General features: G+C 35.5%; 1 protein-coding gene across 4 annotated transcripts in view; it reads left to right on the top strand.

Annotated features, from left to right (window-relative positions):
- Window positions 1-21,507, top strand: part of PRKG1 (protein kinase cGMP-dependent 1) — a 1,413,735-nt gene that overhangs the window by 1,355,897 nt on the left and 36,331 nt on the right. For 3 of the 4 annotated variants that reach the window (XM_055354062.2, XM_019034965.4, XM_019034964.4), the window contains exon 10: window positions 10,700-10,796. The exons of the other annotated variant lie outside the window; for it this stretch is intronic. In XM_055354062.2, coding sequence (XP_055210037.1) covers window positions 10,700-10,796 — 97 coding nt within the window. The remainder of the gene's footprint in view (window positions 1-10,699; window positions 10,797-21,507) is intronic. 4 annotated transcript variants of the gene reach the window in all.

Genomic DNA, 21,507 nt, shown 5'->3' with positions numbered 1-21,507 from the left:
CTACAACCATGACTATATCCCTAAGCCTTCTGTACATGAAGTTATGCAAAATTCATCAGAGATTTTCTATTCAGAAGATCGCTGCTAGTAACCATAGAGAAAAGCTGCAGCCTGGATTCTTATAAACATGAGAGAACACAGCAAAAATTTGGAAGCCAGAAATAAAAGCTGACTTCTAGTGTTTAAGTCCTGCCTTAACTTTCTGTTCCCAGTTCAATATTTCGACTGATCCCTTTGATTAAGATTATAATTAAGACTAGTTTTAAGGTTTAAGATTAAATGTTTCCATCTTTCTTTCAATACTTTTAACCTCCATTTAACAAATGACCTGCAAAACAAAGCAAAGACTCTTCTTAGTCTTCGGGTAGAAAAGGGATTTTTAAATTTGAAGGCAAAACGTGATCTGTCTTTAGCTATCCCTTCTTTAGAAATGAAGGCTATGGCAAAGATGTCCTCATGGAAATTGCAATGAGAGCTCTGTAGTAATGCATGATTTTTCCAGGGTGGTGTGAAGCAATAACATGAAGATGAGGGACGTTTACCTGCAGGCCTGAGTTGCTGCAGCAGTGAAAGCAGAAGGAGGAGTCATTTTCATCTATCTTCTTTCTCATTAAACCTCACCTCTCTGGCCCTGGGTAGCCATGCCATAATAGTCACCAACTCTGGACCACCCTGGTCTACAATAAAAAGCAAACAACTCAGGACTGAGGTTCAGAGAGATGCAGAAGAAAATGAAGAAATTAACTTGCACTGAGATGAGAGAGAATTTCCTCAGATCCCAGCTTCTAATGGCTGTGCATTTATATAAAGGAAATATCTATTCTGGCATGAATAAAGTTGAGAACTTCATGCATTTTTGTTTGAATACATATATGAGATTATTTATATTCTGTAAAGCAAAAAAGAATCATCACTAAATAACTTAATAAATGAACTTTTCATTATGGCCAATGATTCCGTTAAAGTAACATATACCAAAAGGGAGAAAACCTTGAATTCTGTTCTTGCCAGTTCTTTATTCATGGACCTTTTTTAGAAAAAGAAAAATTTGGCCAGGCACGGTGGCTCACACCTGTAATCCCAACACTTTAGGAGGCCAAGGTGGGTGGATCACTTGAGTTCAGGAGTTGGAGACCATCCTGGCCAACATAGTGAAACCCTGTCTCTACAACAACACAAAAATTAGCTGGGTATGGTGGCATGTGCCTGTAGTCCCAGCTACTCAGGAGGCTGAGGCAGGAGACTCACTTGAACCCAGGAGGTAGAGGTTACAGTGAGTCCAGATCACACCACTGCACTCCAGCCTGAGTGACAGACGGAGACTCAGTCTCAAAAAAAAAGAAGAAGGAGAAGGAGAAGAAGAAGAAAGAAGAAGAAAAAAGAAAAGAAAAATTTATTTCAAACTGTAAAAAAATTTCAAGATTAATTATTTAAAATGAATATTTCCCAATACATTTAAAGCTGACAATGGGTAGCATATTCTCATTCATCTTTTACAAATGCGGCTCTGATATTTGAATTTTTAAAACATCTCTTTTGAGTACCTGTGGACTTTCATTTTTGGCCTTTAATTTTATTGGAACACACACAGGCAGGAACCACATTGTAGGCAAGAACACGTAAGTGCTTAGCTGTAGGGAGGCCAAAATTGTTCTAGGCTGAAATGTGTAGTAAAAGAACACATTACTCAAATATATTTTATAACTTTTATATTTGCCTTTGTTTTTCAAATATAAGGACATTATAAAAACTGCAGATAGAATCAGATAGTAAAAATTATTACAGCCCAGAAGTCAGAATGGCAGTCTTCTATGCCTAGGTCTTTATGACCTTAGCTAAAGTCATTTAACATCTCCAGATTAGTTCCTTTATTTAAAAAAAAGCAATGTGGAGGTTAAACTAGATGAGGTCCACTGTTTTGAAGTGTGTTGGCATTTTAAGATTTTGAGATAAAAACATCTTTAAAATGGTGACTCTCTGCTGTCATGTTTAAAAGGAAAATTATTTATTTGGAATAAGCATAAATATGCTATGATGTGAAACATGCCCAAGGTCCTAATTTTTCCGGTGTTTAATTATTGAAACCAATCACTTATCAGCAGCTGGTTTACCCAGGTGCAAAATAGAAGTAAAAGTATTTGTTATCTTATCTTCACAAAGAATCAGCCAGGATAAATAAGAGAGATTTTAAAGTCGTAGAAGAAAGGTGCTTTCTAAATACAGAATATTTGCATTACTGTCATTCTTATTATGCAGCAGATATACGAAATGCAATTTTCCTGTATATTCCCGTTGGCTATAGCTCCTCAAGAAAATGTATTTGAAAAATAAGTGGAACTATTTCATGACTAGAGTGCTCAAAGAAAAGTCTATTTCTGAAAACCACAATTTTGGAAATAGCAGGAGCAAACTAACGTTATCTCAAATTCCCTGAAGAAGAGATTATATTTTCCAGAGTAAATTGATATAATGAAATACTTCAGATTCATTAAATTACTTTTACACTTTCTATTTCTTTAAGTTATTCCTTCCACTGCTAAAAGGATGGTGATTACACCTAGATGCCGTACAACAAGAATACATTAGAAATTGGCCCTTTTTGCTTAGAATTTTAGAAGTCTTCTTGTTTAAAGAGATTTTTTAAAACTTTATAGTAATAGGTACTTTAGAAAATTTTTTAATTTGAAAACATGATTTAGCAGAAAATAACTCCCCATACAAAGAAACGCTAAGATGGTTCTTTTTGTTTTCCAATGAAGTCAAAAGATTCTGCCTTCAAAGCTTAGTTGTCAATAAGACTCTTTGTATAGCAATTAAATTAATAAGAGATGATTGATGACTTGCTTATGGAGTCTACCCATTTTTATTTTAGTGTCTAAGCTTATTTAATTTCAAGCATTTGAAAATCGAGGGAATAAGGACATGTATCTCCTAACATTTTCCACGTACACAAAAAGTTGCACAATGAGGCAACAGTCCCTGTAGTTTAAGCCCAAATCGCATCTTCCTTTTTAAACGTGAAAATATCTTTTATTGGTTCAGTTTTCAATGCTACTTTCTCTATATATAGGTATTCTTCTGACAGAAGTAAATAAAATATTTATTATATATTAAATAATATATTAATAATTAATAATTAAATAATAATACTTAAAAAATATATACTTTAATATATATTTAAATCTATATTTAAAGATATTTAAATATAGATTTAAATATTTTTATATATATTTAAATATTATAAAATATTTAAAAAATACTTTTTTAAAAAACTTTTTAAAAAAATATATATTTAAATATACTTTATATATTTAAAATATATTTTAAAATATTTAAAAATATTAAAAATATAAAAAAAATAAAATATATAAAAAAATTTTAAAAAATACTTTTTATTTACTTTTCCAGACTTGCAGATTAGTCAATACACTAAGCTTTATTAAATCAGGAACAATTATCACATAAAATCCTGTGTACCAAATGTTCATTCAGTACATGGCCAGCATTATATTTTGGATATATCATAGACCAGATCTATATATTTTGGGCTTAAGGCTCACTTTCTCAATGTTCTTACTCCTTTTTCAAACTGTTTCTGTAGATAATTATTTACAGATTGCAGTGCTCTTTGGTTACATAAAAAATGAAAGAGGATTTCTGGGCATTTATCTGAACATTTAAGTAAGCTGGGATTCTGAATTGATTTTTCCACTAAATTTATACTTATTACTTAAGTGTATATTTATCAGTATTCCCAGAAAGGCTAAGACATTGAAGAAATCGGAGTTGGAAGGACAAAGTCACTAGCAGAACCAGGAACACAAGTGATGAGCTTTTGATAAGCCAGGATGCTCTCTTGTAGCATTTTAAAATCCAGGGTAGACCTTGATGTTCTTACCGAATCTCATCTTACCTACTACAGTTATGGAATAAGAAATAAACTCAGTCATACATGACAGTTCATGTGTGTTTACTAAAACATTTTATTTTCGTAGTTTTCCCCAAGAATTGATTGATCTAAACTCAACAGAAAATGAAAGTATACTGAAGAGCAGATGAGTCCAGGCAAAGCCAGGCTAACTGATTTGCATGTGGATTGGTAGATGTTAACACCATTTTGTTTATTTATTTATTTATTTATTTATTTATTTATTTATTTATTTGTTGGAGGCACTTAGAGTAGACTTCTGTAGCTCATTTGGATTATGGCTGACCTGGGCTAAAACTAATAGGGCTATATTTGCCTTTTGTTCTGTTGGCTCTGAATTACCCATCTGGAACTATAGTTATGTTCCTTTTGCATGTGGACTTTACTTTTAAATGGTACATAATATTGTCTGCTTTGTAAAATAATGCTGAGTTACTTCTGTTATTGGAATGGCAAGGTGAAAGTAAAATTTTGAGTTTCACAAATTTTGTCCTGGGTTGAAACATTATATTTGGTTTCCAATACATAGGGAGAGATGTTTAGTTCTTAATAATAATGGTCAGTCATAAGGTGTAGCATCTGACTCTGTTAATTTAAAATGACAGAATTGATTCAAGGGTATTACATCAAGAATGGAAAACAATTGTGAATAATAAGGGACACTTGATTCTTATTCCTTGGTTTTGTAGAGACTGGTAATATTGGAAGAAATGGAAATATAATAACAAATGACTATTATCTATTTTCCAAAGAAATGTGAATATGATACTGTGCAGATACGTGATTTTAGAAAGAGAGATGGGGAAGGGGAGGAAGAGACTGAGATTATTCTATTATTGTTTTCTTGTTTCTAAACCATGCATATGTATCTTGGTCTCATTTTTATACTTGTAACTTTACATTTTTATTGTTTTTAGAGCCTCCTTTGGTGAATAAACAGAAATGAAAAGGTGAAAATCAAATCAACTTTGTTACTCCTTAGTTCTTAAAAGTTCAATATTTCATTATTTAAAGAGTCCCCTATAGGCCAGTTGCGGTGGCTCATGCCTGTAATCCCAGCACTTTGGGAGGCGGAAGCAGGCGGATCACCTGAGGTCGGGAGTTCAAGACCAGCCTGACCAACATGGTGAAACCCCATCTCTACTAAAAATACAAAATTAGCCATGCGTGGTGGTGCATGCCTATAATCCCAGCTACTCGGGAGGCTGAGGCAGGAGAATCACTTGAATCCTGGAGGCAGAGGTTGCAGTGAGCCGAGATCATGACATTGCACTCCAGCCTGGGCAACAAGAGTGAAACACAGTCTCAAAAAAAAAAAAGAGTCGCTTATAAGGATTAACTATTGTCTGTGGTTTCTAATCACCATAGCCCCAGATGAATCTTATAATCAGACATATTTGAGAAATGATGTATTACTTCTGCCTTCTTCACACAACATACTTATTATCTTGTTGTATATTTGTATTGTGTGTTGTTAACCTACTTTATGGCTTTATAAGCTCCCTATAGGTATAAGCACAAAAGGCATGTCAGTGTTTGCACTTTTCTGGGAAGAGAATTCACAGCTTTTGCCCTATACTAAAATAATAATAACAATAATAATTTTTTAAAAAAATCATTGTCTCAAACTAAATTAAAAATGATTAGAAAATGTGTTATATACTATTTTATATTTTAAGCAACCAAACACCAGAAACTGCATTTCTTACTAAAAGTATTTCTGCTAGCATTTGACAACTGTCCTCCCCTAAACACTGTTGCACAAATGGATTTTAAAATTGCATGAAACTGGGCCTAATTCCTCAGACCCAGTATCCCACAGTAATAAGTTGGATAGGAACTTGGGTTGCACATTTATCTCCTCAGGCAAAAGAAGGTTGTTTAATAAAATAACAGGTATTTACTTAACCATTTATTTAGCCATCTTCCCCACTTAAACTTTTATCAATTCTAAAGAAAACAGAACATAATTAATTAATTCAAATTATCTTCAAATAATTCTCAAGTAAAGAAAAAGAATGAAAATATCCTTCCCAGTTATGGCAAGAAACAGTTAAATATCTGAAAAATCTAAAACATCCATAGCTTAGCCCCTTTATAAAGGTTCATTATGCAGTGATTTTCATGTTAAAACAACTATTAATTCAAAAAGTGAAAGTGTGTGCAGAGTCTCTGTGAAGATGTGACTCTTGTCTCTAAAAGTAATCTGCCGAGACCAGCTCGGTCGGGGAGACCCTAACCCAGCGGTGCTAGAGGAATTAAAGACACACACACAGAAATATAGAGGTGTGAAGTGGGAAATCATGGGTCTCACAGCTTTCAGAGCTGAGAGCCCCGAACAGAGATTTACCCACATATTTATTAACAGCAAACCAGTCATTAGCATTGTTTATATAGATATTAAATTAACTAAAAGTATCCCTTATGGGAAACGAAGGGATGGGCCGAATTAAAGAAATAAATTGGGCTAGTTAAATGCAGCAGGAACATGCCTTTAAGGCATAAATCGCTCATGCTATTGTTTGTGGCTTAAGGATGCCTTTAAGCGGTTTTCCGCCCTGGGCGGGCCAGGTGTTCCTGGCCCTCATTCCTGTAAACCTACAACCTTCCAGTGCGGGCGTTAGGGCCATTATGAACATGTTACAGTGCTGCAGAGATTTTGTTTATGGCCAGTCTTGGGGCCAGTTTATGGCCAGATTTTGGGGGGCTTGCTCCCAACATAATCCAACAAGAAAAATAAACGCATATAAAATATTAAGCAAACTAAGATTTCTTGAGTGGAAAAGAGAAACAGTTATGGTTACTTTTCTATATTATTTGACTTTCCCAAAAATCACGACCTGAAACAAATACAAACAGAATGGATGATCAAGAGGACAACTATTCAAAGACCCCTTCAAAATGTATCTTGCCAATAAGATAAAATCACACAACTAGTAATTCATCTAGTAATATTAGCAAAGTAATTAGCAAAGACTAGCAAAGTGTGATTACAATGTTACCAATATCTTTTCATCAAAACGTGAAATATTTTAACTATAATTGGTACTTCTAGTGTATAGGGAAGTATATATTTAAGTGGATTTTGATGGTTAAAGAGAAAATTTCCACCATGTAAGATGAAACTTAATATACTCATCCTGTTAATTAAATACTATCAGTAATTAGTCAGGTAATAGCTATAAACAAAGTGGAGAGGTCTTTGCTGTAGATATGCAAACATAAAGTAACTGCCTTGTAACTTTTGCACCCTGTGTCTGCCTTTTGTTAGCAATGTTGCCTTTCTTTCTCTTCTTTTCCTTCATTTCCTTTCTCTTCTTTTCTTTCCTTTCTTTTCTTTTCCTTCTTTTCCTTTCCTTTCCTTTTTTCTCCCTTTCCTCCCCCCTTCCCCCTTCCCCGCGCTTCCCCCTTCTCCCCCACTTCCCTCCCCTTCCCTCCCCTTCCCTCCTCTTCCCTCCCCTTCCCTTCCCTTCCCTTCCCTTCCCTTCCTTCCCTCCCCTTCCCTCTCCTTCCCTCCCCTTCCCTCTCCTTCCCTTCCCTTCCCTCCCCTTCCCTCTCCTTCCCTCTCCTTCCCTCTCCTTCCCTTCCCTTCCCTTCCCTTCCTTCCCTCCCCTTCCCTCCCCTTCCTCCTCTTCCCTCCCCTTCCCTTCCCTTCCCTTCCCTTCCCTTCCTTCCCTCCCCTTCCCTCTCCTTCCCTCCCCTTCCCTCTCCTTCCCTTCCCTTCCCTTCCTTCCCTCTCCTTCCCTTCCCTTCCCTCCCCTTCCCTCTCCTTCCCTCTCCTTCCCTCTCCTTCCCTTCCCTTCCCTTCCTTCCCTCCCCTTCCCTCCCCTTCCTCCTCTTCCCTCCCCTTCCCTTCCCTTCCCTTCCCTTCCCTTCCTTCCCTCCCCTTCCCTCTCCTTCCCTCCCCTTCCCTCTCCTTCCCTTCCCTTCCCTTCCTTCCCTCTCCTTCCCTTCCCTTCCCTCCCCTTCCCTCTCCTTCCCTCTCCTTCCCTTCCCTTCCTTCCCTCTCCTTCCCTCCCCTTCCCTCTCCTTCCCTCCCCTTCCCTCTCCTTCCCTCTCCTTCCCTTCCCTTCCCTTCCCTTCCTTCCCTCTCCTTCCCTTCCCTTCCTTCCCTCCCCTTCCCTCCCCTTCCCTCCCCCTCTCCTTCCCTTCCCTCTCCTTCCCTCTCCTTCCCTTCCCTTCCCTTCCCTTCCTTCCCTCCCCTTCCCTCCCCTTCCTCCTCTTCCCTCCCCTTCCCTTCCCTTCCCTTCCTTCCCTCTCCTTCCCTTCCCTTCCTTCCCTCCCCTTCCCTCTCCTTCCCTTCCCTTCCTTCCTCTCTTTCTTTCTCTTTCTCTGTCTTTTCTAAGCTGTGTTGGCTATTTCAGAACTATTGTTTATTCCTATTGCTCTAGGACCAGAAGAGCAGGGCCCAAGACCAGTGTAAAAAAGCCCCCAACCTTCTTGCCAAAATGTCTCATCCTCAGACTCACTGGATAGCTACTTATCTCCTGGGCCATTTTAATCCACCCCAAAAATCTTGTATGACTTATGGAACTTCCTGGGGCTTTCAGAAGATATAGAACTATAGGTTTTAACTCTTACTGTGCATCAAAACCACCTGGGAGCTTTTTAAAAGTAGGGATGTCTAGGTAGCACCTCCAGAAATTTCTCATTCACTTGGTCTGTGGCAAGGCTTAAATTAATTGTTTTTAAAAGGTGCTCAGGTAGCTCTAATGTGCAACAAAAGGCTAGAATCCCTCCACTCGTCTATGTGTACTTCCAGCCTAATTTCACAAGGCCCCAAAATGAGAATTTTGGGGGTGCTTTCAAGGATTACAAATAATAACACCATACTTTGAATATATGAAATGGTATCAAAATAGTGTGAAAGAGTTCACCCTGTTTGTTAGCTGGGCGTAGTGGCGCACACGTGTAATCCCAGCTACTTGGGAGGCTGAGGCACAAGAATAGCTTGAAACCTGGGAAGTGGAGGTTGCAGTGAGCCAAGATTGCACCACTGCACTCTAGCCTCAGCCTGGGTGACACAGCAAGACTGTCTAAAAAAAACAAAAAGCAAAAAACAAAAAACCAAAAAAACGAGTTTCACCCTGTTTGCACCTGAGATTTCTAAATCCAAGAAACACGTGGATTATTATTCAACAAGGATCTCATTAAGGATTTAATTATCCAGGCGGCCAGGAAATGCTTGACCACATACAGTCACAGGGTCTGATCTCAACAGATGTCTTTTTTCAGCACCTGTTGGAGTCAACTTGGCCGCTAGCCCTTTCAATGGGATGGAGTTTTAATTTTCCAAAAGTAGCAAGCCAGCTGGAATGCTAGAAATGCACATTTGCTGCTTCTATTCCATTCTAGTAAACCATCTCCCGGATCACTATGTTGATCTCTTGAGTGTGTAGTTAATGACAGATGTCTACAAACACCATTAGGATGGACTAGCAGCCTTGTTTGTAAAAGTTTATTGGAGGGAGTTGATTTCACATAATTAGCCAATAATGGAAAACAATGTTGTTTTTACCGTCTGAGAAGCCTGTCAACAATTGACTTGTTAAAAAACTAGAAATGTGATTGTAAATTGAAGAATGCAGAAAGCTTACCTAGAAAGCTGTTTTACAAATCCCCCAAGTGGAGAGTCTAAATTTGTGTTTGATTGTAATGGAATAGCTAATGTGTTACACAGCTTAATGTTAAACATACCCATGGCTGATTCTATGCAAAAGTATACATAAATAGGCTGTGTTAGTATCAAGTGCATTCATCATTTCTATCTATAGTGTAATACTGAATCAGGTGTTGCTGAGCTGAAGGTCACGGGTTATGCATAGCTATTCAAATACTTTATTTTTGAGACAGCTGAATTACTCCCTGACCTGACGTTAGTGAGTGGGCAGATCATCTTCATCTTTATGCCTTCCTGTCCTTTCTAAAAATAGCAGGGCCTTTGACAAGGATATATTTTAAGCAGCTCATATTCACTTGTCTCATCAGGAGAAGCTTATTTTGGCCACTTGCATGCGTCAGGTTTGCATGTGTGCATAGTTAGACTTTTGGAATAGCAGTCCATGCTTCTCCACACCACTCATATAAGAAACTTGCAAACATAAAGACACTGAGATTGCTAGCTGAGAGTATTGGCTACAAGTCAGTGGGTACACAGAAATGAAGGGAAGACACTTTTTAGGAATGTGACTATGCTTCCGAAATCATCCATTTCAGACATTTGTACATCAGTTCTCAGCTTCTCGGATCTGTTTTCATAAAACCTGGCTGTGATTTCGCTCCAGAGACCTCCGTGATCTTGCCGCTTTTAATAAATATTTATAGGAGGCACTGCCAGCTTGTGGGTAAGGGAAACTGATGAGAAACTGCCATCCGAAATCTGAACGGCAAAAACAAAACCAAGCAAAACCAAAAAATCTAAAACAAAACCAAAAAAGAACAACTCAAACAATCCGTGTTCACAAGAAGACGCGTAGAAAAAGACCACCATGTAACTTTGATTTGATAACTGGATTTATCAGTCACTTGACTGGCATGCAGTGGGTACTTTGCATTTTTCTACCGTACTTTGAAACACAAGTGCAAATTTATGTTATTCTGCACAACCGGGACCAAAAAATTATGAGTGTGAGAAAACACAAACTCTAAAAGCAAGATGGAATGTAAGCAGGTAAACCCTGTTCCACAGTCATGTCATTCTGGTACAGATGTACGTGGTACTCGTGTTTGCACCTCTAAGAAATTTCCATTTTTTCACATCAAAAAATCCAGATATGAAGCTGAAGCGGCTTTCTTCGCCAACCTGAAGCTGTCTGATTTCAACATCATTGATACCCTTGGAGTTGGAGGTTTCGGACGAGTAGAACTGGTAGGTGATTGTTCTTTAAATGCTTTTGATCGCCTCTGCTTCCTTTTTAATTTTTTCCCCTAGATTAAGATTTCTTTCTTTTCTCTTGTTTTGTCTTTCATCATTAATTACCATGATTCCTAAATCAGTTCCAAATACTTTGCGGCAGACATGTCATAATTAGCCACAAAGTGGGCTAGATTATGCAGTCAACGACTGAAAATAAAATAACACCTTGCTTTTTAGAAAACCTCTTCATGTTAAGTGTAAGGTAAACACATTTACTTAAGGAAGAGTCATTAAGAACTTCTTACCCAACTAATTTTCTATAATCTTTATTTCCTTAGTTCTGAGTGGTGCTTACTAATAATTATGCACCCTAACAACAATTACAATAATTTAAATGTAAATATAAATACATATAAAGGGAAATCGAAGAGATATATATGAAGTAAATGGTGTTGTAGTAGCAATTCTGTGATTCTGTAGTTGCAAGTACCTATTTCTAGTCCTAACAGTTTGAATATTTTATATAGTTTATTTCACACACACTGTCTGTATACATATGTATACACATATACATACATCTATATATTCATGAAGATGATGATGACACTTTGTACAAGTTCATACATTAAATACATTGCATGAATGTGGTGTAAACAATATGAAAACATACTCTATTTTGCATTTGTTTGAAATATAAATTTAAAAACTGACATAGTGTCACAAGAATTAGAAAAAAATGTACTCTTATGACTAACTGCATTTCAAGACGGTGTGGCTATAAACCGTAATTGAGAATGCAGATTGATTTCCACCTCTCTGCTGAACATAGAGGAGTTCCTGATATCAGACACCAGTACAGTATGTGAGGAACTCCCTGAGACTGTGTACAGTGCAGTAAACAGTTACCGTTGCCATCAGGGGTCAGGAGAAATCCCCTTCCTTAAAAGTACATTGACCCAGCACTATTTTTATATTTGTCTATTTGTATTGCAGTTGGAATTTCTGACTTGAACAGGTAGAAAGATGTTATTTACTTAAATATTAGATGAGAAGGTTTTAGAGCCATATGTCTCACTGAATTGGTATTATGCTTCCCTTAACACTGGTTGGAGATACTGTAGTAATATCACCTGTGACTTGAAAGTCCATAGTGTGCCTTTGACAATATGAGTATTTTCAGTTCTGGGAGAAAAAAAAAAAAAAAGTAAGGTTCTAGACAAACCTCTTGCTTTTCTGAACCCTACCAATTAATGTAGCCATGGATTTATTTTTTAAGAACTTTGGTTTTGTGGCAAATCATAATTGTCTGTATAGCTAATAAAGATTCATTAACAGCATTATACATGAACTGCTTTGATTTGGAGGTGTTGGGACGTACAGGCAGGAAAGAGGACAGAGCTCCCTGCCATACAGGATTTATTTTCTGGTGTGTTTATATAGTTGTGTATTTCTAAAACAGTCTCCAAATGAAGCAGTATAAGGGACAGAATTTCTCAGAGAGTGATTGTAGGACTGTTATAGGTCCTTAAATATTATTTCTTAAAGACGAAGGACAATAAAACTACTATTTTTGTTGACAAAAAAAAAAAATCAGCGTTACAACTTTGTGAACTCTTAGAAGTTTGATAACTTAAATGGTGATCTTTGAAGTTACCAGTGAGATATTTCATGAAATATAGGAATTTACTTAAGATTTTTGAAATACTGAAAATAACTTACAGGCACTGAAATCATTTCAAGCTAGAGAACTGAATACCAAGCTGATAGTGCAAATCTTCTAGAAGATCCTCTGAAAAGCAAATGAGGAGGTACAAACAAAATTTTGATTAGCCTCAAAATTGGGAAGAATTTAATGTGGGCGTATAAAAGTTAGCTTAGTTTAAAAACAAAAATTTGCATGTGTGCTCTCGTGTGTGTGCACACATGTGTATGCTCATTTCTGTGTATTCATGTGCATGTTTGAGTATATATATCATATATATACATATATATGTACATATAATCTCCATCCCCAGAGAAATACCAGATAGCCTAATTTTCCTATCATGGATATTATATTTTACTCTTTTAGACAGATGTTTATAGATAATGAACACCATAGTCCTAAGAATTAATTGAGATTGGAAATATAGCCCACTTTGCAAAAACTGTAGATATTACTGCTGAGTGATAAATTCAAAATGGATCATTGGGTACAACTTCTACATCGGGACGGAGTGCACGTCCTTAACCTTTTACGGCCACATCAGCTTTTGTTGTCTTGTACATCCACAACACTCTGTAGGACAATCAGAATGCCTATATTATCTTCAGTATTCAATGTGGACCAGCCACTTAAGTGATCACTAATACCTTATTTTCCCAATTCTTGCCACTTACTAATTGCCTGATAATATTACTTTTGGGGTATTAAAATATTATCTGTGATTGTTCATCTTTTACATACATTCAATGATGCTGGAATTGGGAGTTTGGCCTCATCACTTTGCCCATAATTGTACATAACATTGTCATGGAATATAATGAATCACCATAAGGATAACAGTGTACCATCCGAGTTAGGAGTAAGATGTAGGCAGAGACCAGTTCTTTTGTGATTACAGAAGTTTTCACTCTCCTCTGAGAATGACACATGCAGGATAATCTTGTCAATATTATAAAGTGCTATTGAAGCAATATCTAAGCAATAAATCTTCATATAAGCTAATTTCATATTTATGTACACAGTGCTCAACATGTTAATACAAAGTATATAATACTTAGTGTCTTAGTTTAGCAGTAATGTTGAGCAGGTAAATGACATTTCAAGATAATACCATAAGTTACACTTTAATTTTAAAATAGTATTTTTAAAAATTTCCCAGAAATAAGATTATAAAATTATAAACCCTCCAGTGGAGTATAAAGAATTTAGAAATTTGAATTTTTGAACTTCATTTCCTGTTAGAGTGAAGAATGTAGTTTTCTCATCACTGTTTGACATACAGATTGTGTTTGTGTGTGAAGGTAGTTACACCCTTCACAGACTTTTTAGCATTTCTTAATTTTTATCATTCATGTCAATTTAGATAAATGTAGATGCAGAAGTATTTTTCTACAGGAGAATTTATAAATAGTTTATTATCAGTTTTTGGACGTGAGTACATAATTTTGCCACATAATAAGAAACTTAAATGTGTTCAGTAAAGAGTCCAGAAGCTTAAAGTGAAGATCTTTTGTGCATAGGAATTGTAGTCTTAAGCTATTCAATCTCTTCCTAAATACTCTCAGCATAACTGACATTCACTTGTTTAATATCAGACAGTGTCCTGTTCACAACCATTTCCTCTGGGCAGTCATTTGGACTGCTTTCCTTTCTGTTTTCTGGCATGTGCCATATTTTCTGCCTATGTTCTTTATTTTTAAGAATGGTCTTTCTAATGTGTTCAGTTACTGTCTGTTTACAGTATGTCTTCCAGGAGAACACATTCCATTTATAGTATCACTTTCAGCAAAAGAACTCAGCTCTCTTTTTATATATGACTTATTAATTAAAGCTCTAAGCACTGCTGTAAGTCATCTAGGTAATCGTCTTCATTTACAAAGTATAACTGTAAAATAAGGAGGTTGTTTTACAAATTACAAGTGAAAATTAGTCCCATTGCCTTATAGTCATATTCCCAATTTACTCTACTTTTGTCCCTGCGAGAAAGGCACCTGCTTTTCAGAATAGATTTGTATGACTCAAAGACAAACTGATTTTTTAATATGCCAATAATATGTAGTCGGTGCTTTAAATATTAGATATTTAATCTGTTTATTTAGCAATCCAAATGTCTCCTATACCAGAGCGGGAAACTTGGATAAAGCACAGGAACAAATATAAGATAAACATAACCTCTGTCTTTTTGGATTATATTCTTTCTGCATCAGTTATTATGTATATATGTAGTGAGCTCTATGATTGAAGATAAAAAATTTAATAAATAGAATAGTTCTTAGCTCTAGAGACTCACAGTCTACTGGGAGGGGCAATCATGTAAACTAATAAACTCATAAGCAAAGCATGATCAGCAGGGGTTCAGTGTGTGGAGGAACAAGACATCTTGCAGGAGATAGCATTTCTGAGGCAGAGGGAGAGTTAAGGCATCAACATAAGTAACCTGATGCATTATGGAACATACTTAGTAAAATGAAACTATTGAAGAAACAAATGTTTATTAATAAATTAATATTATTTCTTTAATAAAATAACCTTTCATTTGAACCCTACTTTATAATCTTCAAATTACTTTCATGTTCATTGTATAATTTTGCCCTTATAGCTACTCTGTGAGGAGAACATGAGACATGATCCACATTTTACGGGAAAGAAGACAAGAATAATGTATATATGTTGTTTAAGGCCACTTAGTCATTTAAAGAGCTGTTGTTATTGCCCAGAATTACTGATTTTTTAACTAGAAGCTTTTTCTGCCATTCTGGGTTTTAAAAATATTTGGATTCTTACCACCACCATCAACAACCACCCCCAAATCAAACAAGTGTTACTTCATTGTTATATGTACACCTTTGCTTTAAAAAATATTCTTCTGGAATTCAAGAACCTGAATTAGAACTAAATCTAGAATAGATGTAGTAATTGTCTGCTGTGTGCCTCTCTTTTTGTTATATCCTCAGAGGCTCCCCTTTCTCTAAATCCTTTTCTGCTCCTATTTTAATGGCAAAATATCTGCAGAGAAAAAAAATCCGACAGTGTAACATGGTAGCTAGAAGCTAGAGCTCTAGAATTAGGCTTTCTGGATTCAGATATTACCCATTGTGTATGCTTAGTCATTTACTTAAAACTTTCTGAGCCTTGCTTTTCTTGTCTCTGAAATGATGATAATAATAGGATATGTACCTCACAAGGTTGTGAAGATTAAATGAGTTAAAGCCCTCAGAATAGTGTCTCACACATCATAGGTCAGTAAATGGTGTTAATGTTGTTATTGTTGCTATTATTATTAAAGCATGCTAATGATAGTTCTTTTTATTTATCACTTCCAGCTATATGCATAGAAAAGGAAGGGAATGAAAGTATTTTACTCTTTTCTTTTCCATTGCTAGGCCAAGGCCTGAGAGTGCAACCATTATTCCAATATAAGTAAGAGCCAGAGGTCTTCAAATGACCTTCAGTGATAACCTCTATTAAATTTCTCCAGACCACTAAGCTCTTAACTTTCTGATCTGTCATGAGAGGAGATGGGAAACAATTTTCAATATCCCTTATGCTGAACCTGTGTGCCCCTGAAGTAGCCTGCTTTTATTCATCCATTTCACTTCTAAATTGTGAAGCCCCACCTCTTAACCTCTCAATGGGAAATCATTTTCAGTGCAAACTGCTGAATCATATCTAGTTCCTCTCCAGCCCTCTTAACCCATGGCACCTCAGTTGGGCATAATAAAGACCTGGCTCTTGGCAAGTTGAATACAAAAGTTACCTCTCATTCCTTCTCTGCTGCAGTTCAGTTTCTAAACCACATAACTGGATTGCCCAGGAAAAGAAAATGTGGTAGTTGCGAGAACTAATTTATGCTAAGACAAGCAGGTGTATTTCACAGGGTGTGTGTCTGTTCATGACATCCATACCACTCTCACAGCATTTTTGCCAGCTGCCTTGGCACTATAAAAACAAGCAAGCAGGCTTGGAGTGCTATGTAAACCAATTGAAAAAAAAAATAGAAACTAAGAGGTGATTAAGCAAGAAGTTAGGTGATAAACCCATTGCTCAGTCAGCAGGGTCTTATTGCGAAAGGTGAGCAACTTAACTCCAAAGGGAAACCCCATGTAAGATGAAAACATTTCAAGAGCTGCCTACTGCCAAGCCACACAGCAATGAAACAGAATAGCTATGGAGATCTTTGGGCAGCATTGCCATGTGTACCCACGGTGATTTATGCTACATCGGACACCTGGGGAAACCCTGCTGCCCTAAGGCCTTGCGTCCTCTGTGACTAACGTGAGTAAGGACTCAATACTGGTTGAAACTGAAAGTTTGCTTCATTTTAACACAGCCTCTTCTTTAGTAGTACTCTGTGGTTTATTATTAAATATGTAATTCTCATGTTATGTTTATTCTTCAAAAGAATAAAAATGGACAAAAATTATTAACTCTAATAAATAGCATTCATTTCTCAGAAAATAAGTTCTTCAGAGAACTAATGAAAATCCCATCTAATAAACACTAACTGAGCATCAGTAGGTGTAGTAACAATATACTGCAACTGCTAAAATAACCACATGACAGTTTCAATGCAGAAATTACGAGTAGTAAAGCTTATCTCTACTTTGGTATATGCAAATAAAGTAAGATAAGCATTACTTCATCTCATTATTGTAGAATAAATTTCTTTTGTACATTGATAATTATAATAAAATTTAGATTACATGAATGAAAACAAATATGTTACTTTCTAACCCATCTTGTGAAATTACAGAAATTTTATATATTAGCAATCAATTGAAATGCCTATTTTTTCTTACAAGTAGTTGAAGTTAGTATCCTACCACAAGATAAAATGTTAATAGTTTCTCCTCTAAACCTGCATATGATTTTAGAATCATCACTATAAATCTAGAATGCACTGGGCATGTCTTTCCAAAGCTTAAAATAATTGGTGATAAAACAGCTCTTACAAAAGTTGACATTTAGGTCATACTTGCCTTTTTTGTTTTCTATGACATAAATATTATTTCTTTAATCCAAGAAATATTATTTCTTTAATCCAAGAAATATTATTTCTTTAATAAAATAACCTTTCATTTGAACCCTACTTTATAATCTTCAAATTACTTTCATGTTCATTGTATAATTTTGCCCTTATAGCCACTCTGTGAGGAGAACATGAGACATGATCCACATTTTACAGGAAAGAAGACAAGAATAATGTATATATGTGGTTTAAGGCCACTTAGTCATTGAAAGAGCTGTTGTTATTGCCCAGAATTACTGATTTTTTAACTAGAAGCTTAATAATGGGTACATCATATTAGGCAAAAATCATCTGTTTTAAAACATCCAAAATATTTGTGGGATATAAAAATATCTGACATGATTCCTGCCCTCAAGGAATTTCTGCCTCCTCCTAAGAAAGAAGATAAGATTAACATATTGGAAAAGTAGCAAACAAAATATTATGCTATTGTGTTAAATTAAAAATTATGCAGAAGTGTTCTTAGTATTTCATCAGGAGAGAGGTCATTTGAAATTGATGGAATAGAATAGAAGAGGGCCTGGGAAGATATACAGAACTGAAGCCAGGCAGTGGAGAATAGGTTGGGATTTAAATGAACAGATGGGGAAAGGCCATTCTGAGAAAAGGCCATTCCAGGCAAGGGTTACAACATAAAAGGCCACATGTTGTCACAGGACACCAAAGCAAGTGACCAGACTAGAGTGAATTACTGTGGGAGGAGCAGAGAGAAATATTAGATAGCTGATCAGTAGAGTTTGATTGTTTATATTCTTTAAAAAGATTAGACTTGCCAAAAAAAAAAAAAAAAAGAGTTGTTTGGACATTAAGTAATGAAAGCATATAAACACAGACTCTGCTCTGAACTTCTATCTATGACATGAAAGAATGCACTATAAGGTGACTAGACAAGCTATTTTTAGGTGGCGCTGCTCCCAGAAATAGACATCATAATTTCTCTTCTGACAAAAGTAGGTTATTTTGTACCACGGTGCAGTCTGCATTCCTGAAAATTTCATGTAAACACTTTCAAAGAGGGATTCCTTCCATGAGAGGGAAAAAATAGTCCCTTTGTGTGTCTTAATTATGTAGAAAATAGTCATGTCTTTTTAAATAAAATGAAATAATTTATCTTGCTTTCTGGAAAAAATATGAAACAGGTAATTCTGTATGTTTCAATATATCTCATCAATTGCATATATTTAATTTATTGCTAATTAGTACTTGGTCCCTCAGTATTCCCCATTGTCATTGACATATACAACATATTAGCTTGAACATTGAGCTATGAGGTCAGGAGCTTTTGTGGGCCAGGTAATTTGTTCTTAGTCTCTAGCTCCAGCCCACTGCCTTTCACGTTCACACTGAGAGTGGGGAGATCATCACTACCCAAAAGAAGTTCAAATAAATAAGTTAAACAAAGGAGAGCCACTGTCTCGTCATCACTATGACCTTGGATGCCACATCTGCACAAACAAAGCAATTTAAATTTTTAATGTGACTGTTTTCCCTGAAGTAAACTGGCATAGGCAAAATCCAGTAAATTCTTATTGAACTTACTTAGCTACAGTTGATGTCCTCTTATATTTGTGAAAATCTGAAACACAAGATAAATGTGAAGTACAAGAATCGTATGGGGGAAGGAGTTATCTTTTTCTTTTTCTTTTTTCCTTAATTTACTTTTATCTGAAAATGTCTTTATTTTGCCTTATTATTGAAAGAGGCATTGAATCTTTCAATGGTTGGCAGGTTCTCCTCTACATCCTTCCAACCCCATCCTCCCCACCCTCATTCCCATTCCCCCAGCCCTGTCTCCCAGCACTTTTTCAGTATTTTAAAACATATTTTAAATTGTAATAGCTTTAGGGGGTACAAATGGTTTTCGGCTACATGGATGAATGGTATCGTTAGCCTTTTTGTAACATCAGAGGGACAAAGTTTGAGGATAGCATGTAATAAGACATTAAGATCTGATTATAAGCCATTTTATTAAAGTTTTCCAGTATGTAACAGTTTAAAAAATTATAAAGTCATTCATCCCTATATTTCAAAAGTATAACCGCAATGCAAAACCTTTCATGAGTTAATTGGGCCACATGTCAGAAAGAGAGTTGAATTTCACAGTATGTGATCCTCTGTTTCATTTCAACTCATTTTAGATTTTCAGAGTCAATAAATGAAAGGAATTGAAATATAAATATTCAACTTCACCTACGTGGTTATATGTGTGCTTTAGGTATTAGAATAAATTGAATCTATGTGAGCTATTCATGTGCTCAATTTAAAATATATAAACAAGTTTTCAAAACTGATACACATAGTATTTCCTTATACAAGGGAGATTATGCATAGAAATTAAAGTATTGGGTAGAGGATGAAAAATATTTGATTAGTTGGTGAAAAAAATAATTTAAAGTGTATTATAGGTAATAAAATTCTGTAAATACCATTTTTAATAATCACTACAAAATGAAGTAAAGTTTATTTAGCATAAAAGCTGTAGGAAATAAATGTTATGTTTAAGGAATGAGAAGACACTCAACGTAGGTAGCCTTTTGAATGAAAATGAATGATTACTAATTCCTTAATAAGGGAAATTATAAATGTTCTTTGATTTGCAAGTAACTTCTAGAAAATTGTCTAACCCTTTGTTCACAGTATAATTAAAAATAGGAAATTATAAATGTTCTTTGATTTGCAAGTAACTTCTAGAAAATTGTCCAACCCTTTGTTCACAGTATAATTAAAAATAAGAAAGTATTAGGTTCTTTTTCTGACTTTCCTCCAAACTGAAAGTTAAATGTCTCTAAAAAATAGAAAAAAAAAACCTTATCTCCTCTTCAGAAATACCTTTGTCTTTTGATAAATTTAAACTTAATAAGATAGATATTTCCTGATATTTCTGGCCACCAGCTGTAGAACTGATTTTAAGTCTGAAGGTAAGTTACAAAGCAAATAAGATTACTGATATTTTGATGAAGGGTTAAGGTAAACGATGAAAGAAAAACAAGGACGAGAAGAAGAGAGACCCTCTCTTGATTATCTTTCCATTGTGCAAATGGCAGATGGATTCAAATGAAAAGGCGTATATATATAATAAGCTACTTTTCTATCCTCCTTTCTTTTCAAGATGTTATACCTGACTCTGTGTGTGTGTGAGTGTGTGTGTGTAGGTGTTGGGGGGGCCTGTCTATGAATAGGAACTTTGATGCATAAAGCCTTTACCATGAAGTTGAGTCACCACTACAGCAGTGCTGTGCCTCTATGCCTCATTCAAACATGTGTCACTCAGGCTGTGACGAGTCCCTTTAATTCTTCTCTCTTATGTATCCTATGAAACAAGGCAAATGCTATGGTTCATTCTTAAATTTCAGACATTGGCCAAGGGGAAAAATAAATCATATGATGTTATTGTGCAGAGAAAAGTGAAGGAAGTAGAGAAGTTACTGTGATCTCTGGTTAAGTTAATAATAGAATTAGTATTTTTTGTTATTGTTGTTGTTAAGAAATGTATATAATCCAACATTGATGTGAATCCAACACTGATTTGTAGGATAGAAGCTTTCTGTTCACTTAAAGCATTTCATTTCCTTTTAAGAATGTAGTAAGCTGGCTTCTCCTGAACAAGTGGGCACTTTAGTTGGCCATGTCCAAAAAGTTATTTGAGTTGGAGTAATAAAATTGCTTTTTCTTTCACCATGAAAGTAAAACTTCCTTAAATTTAAACAGGTAGATTTGTCCTAGTCCTGTTTTCATTCAGTTGATTGGGACTACTAACTTAAAAACAGATTTAATTATCAGTTGTAATAGTAAGATATCATATCTTGGAAATCATAGTAGTAATGATCATTCTTACATGACACTTCTTAATTTCTAAAGAATTTTCACATACACTATCTGATTTGAACTTACAATATCTGTTTCTATAATATGAAGCCGGTTTTTTTTGTTTGTTTGTTTTTTGTTTTTGAGATAGAGTCTTGCTCTGTTGCCCAGGCTGGAGTACAGTG

The sequence above is a fragment of the Gorilla gorilla genome, chromosome 8, assembly GCF_029281585.2.
Source record: "Gorilla gorilla gorilla isolate KB3781 chromosome 8, NHGRI_mGorGor1-v2.1_pri, whole genome shotgun sequence".
Taxonomy (NCBI): Eukaryota; Metazoa; Chordata; class Mammalia; order Primates; family Hominidae; genus Gorilla; species Gorilla gorilla.
Note: the sequence above shows the minus strand (reverse complement) of the source record. Positions and strands in the feature narration are given on the sequence as shown.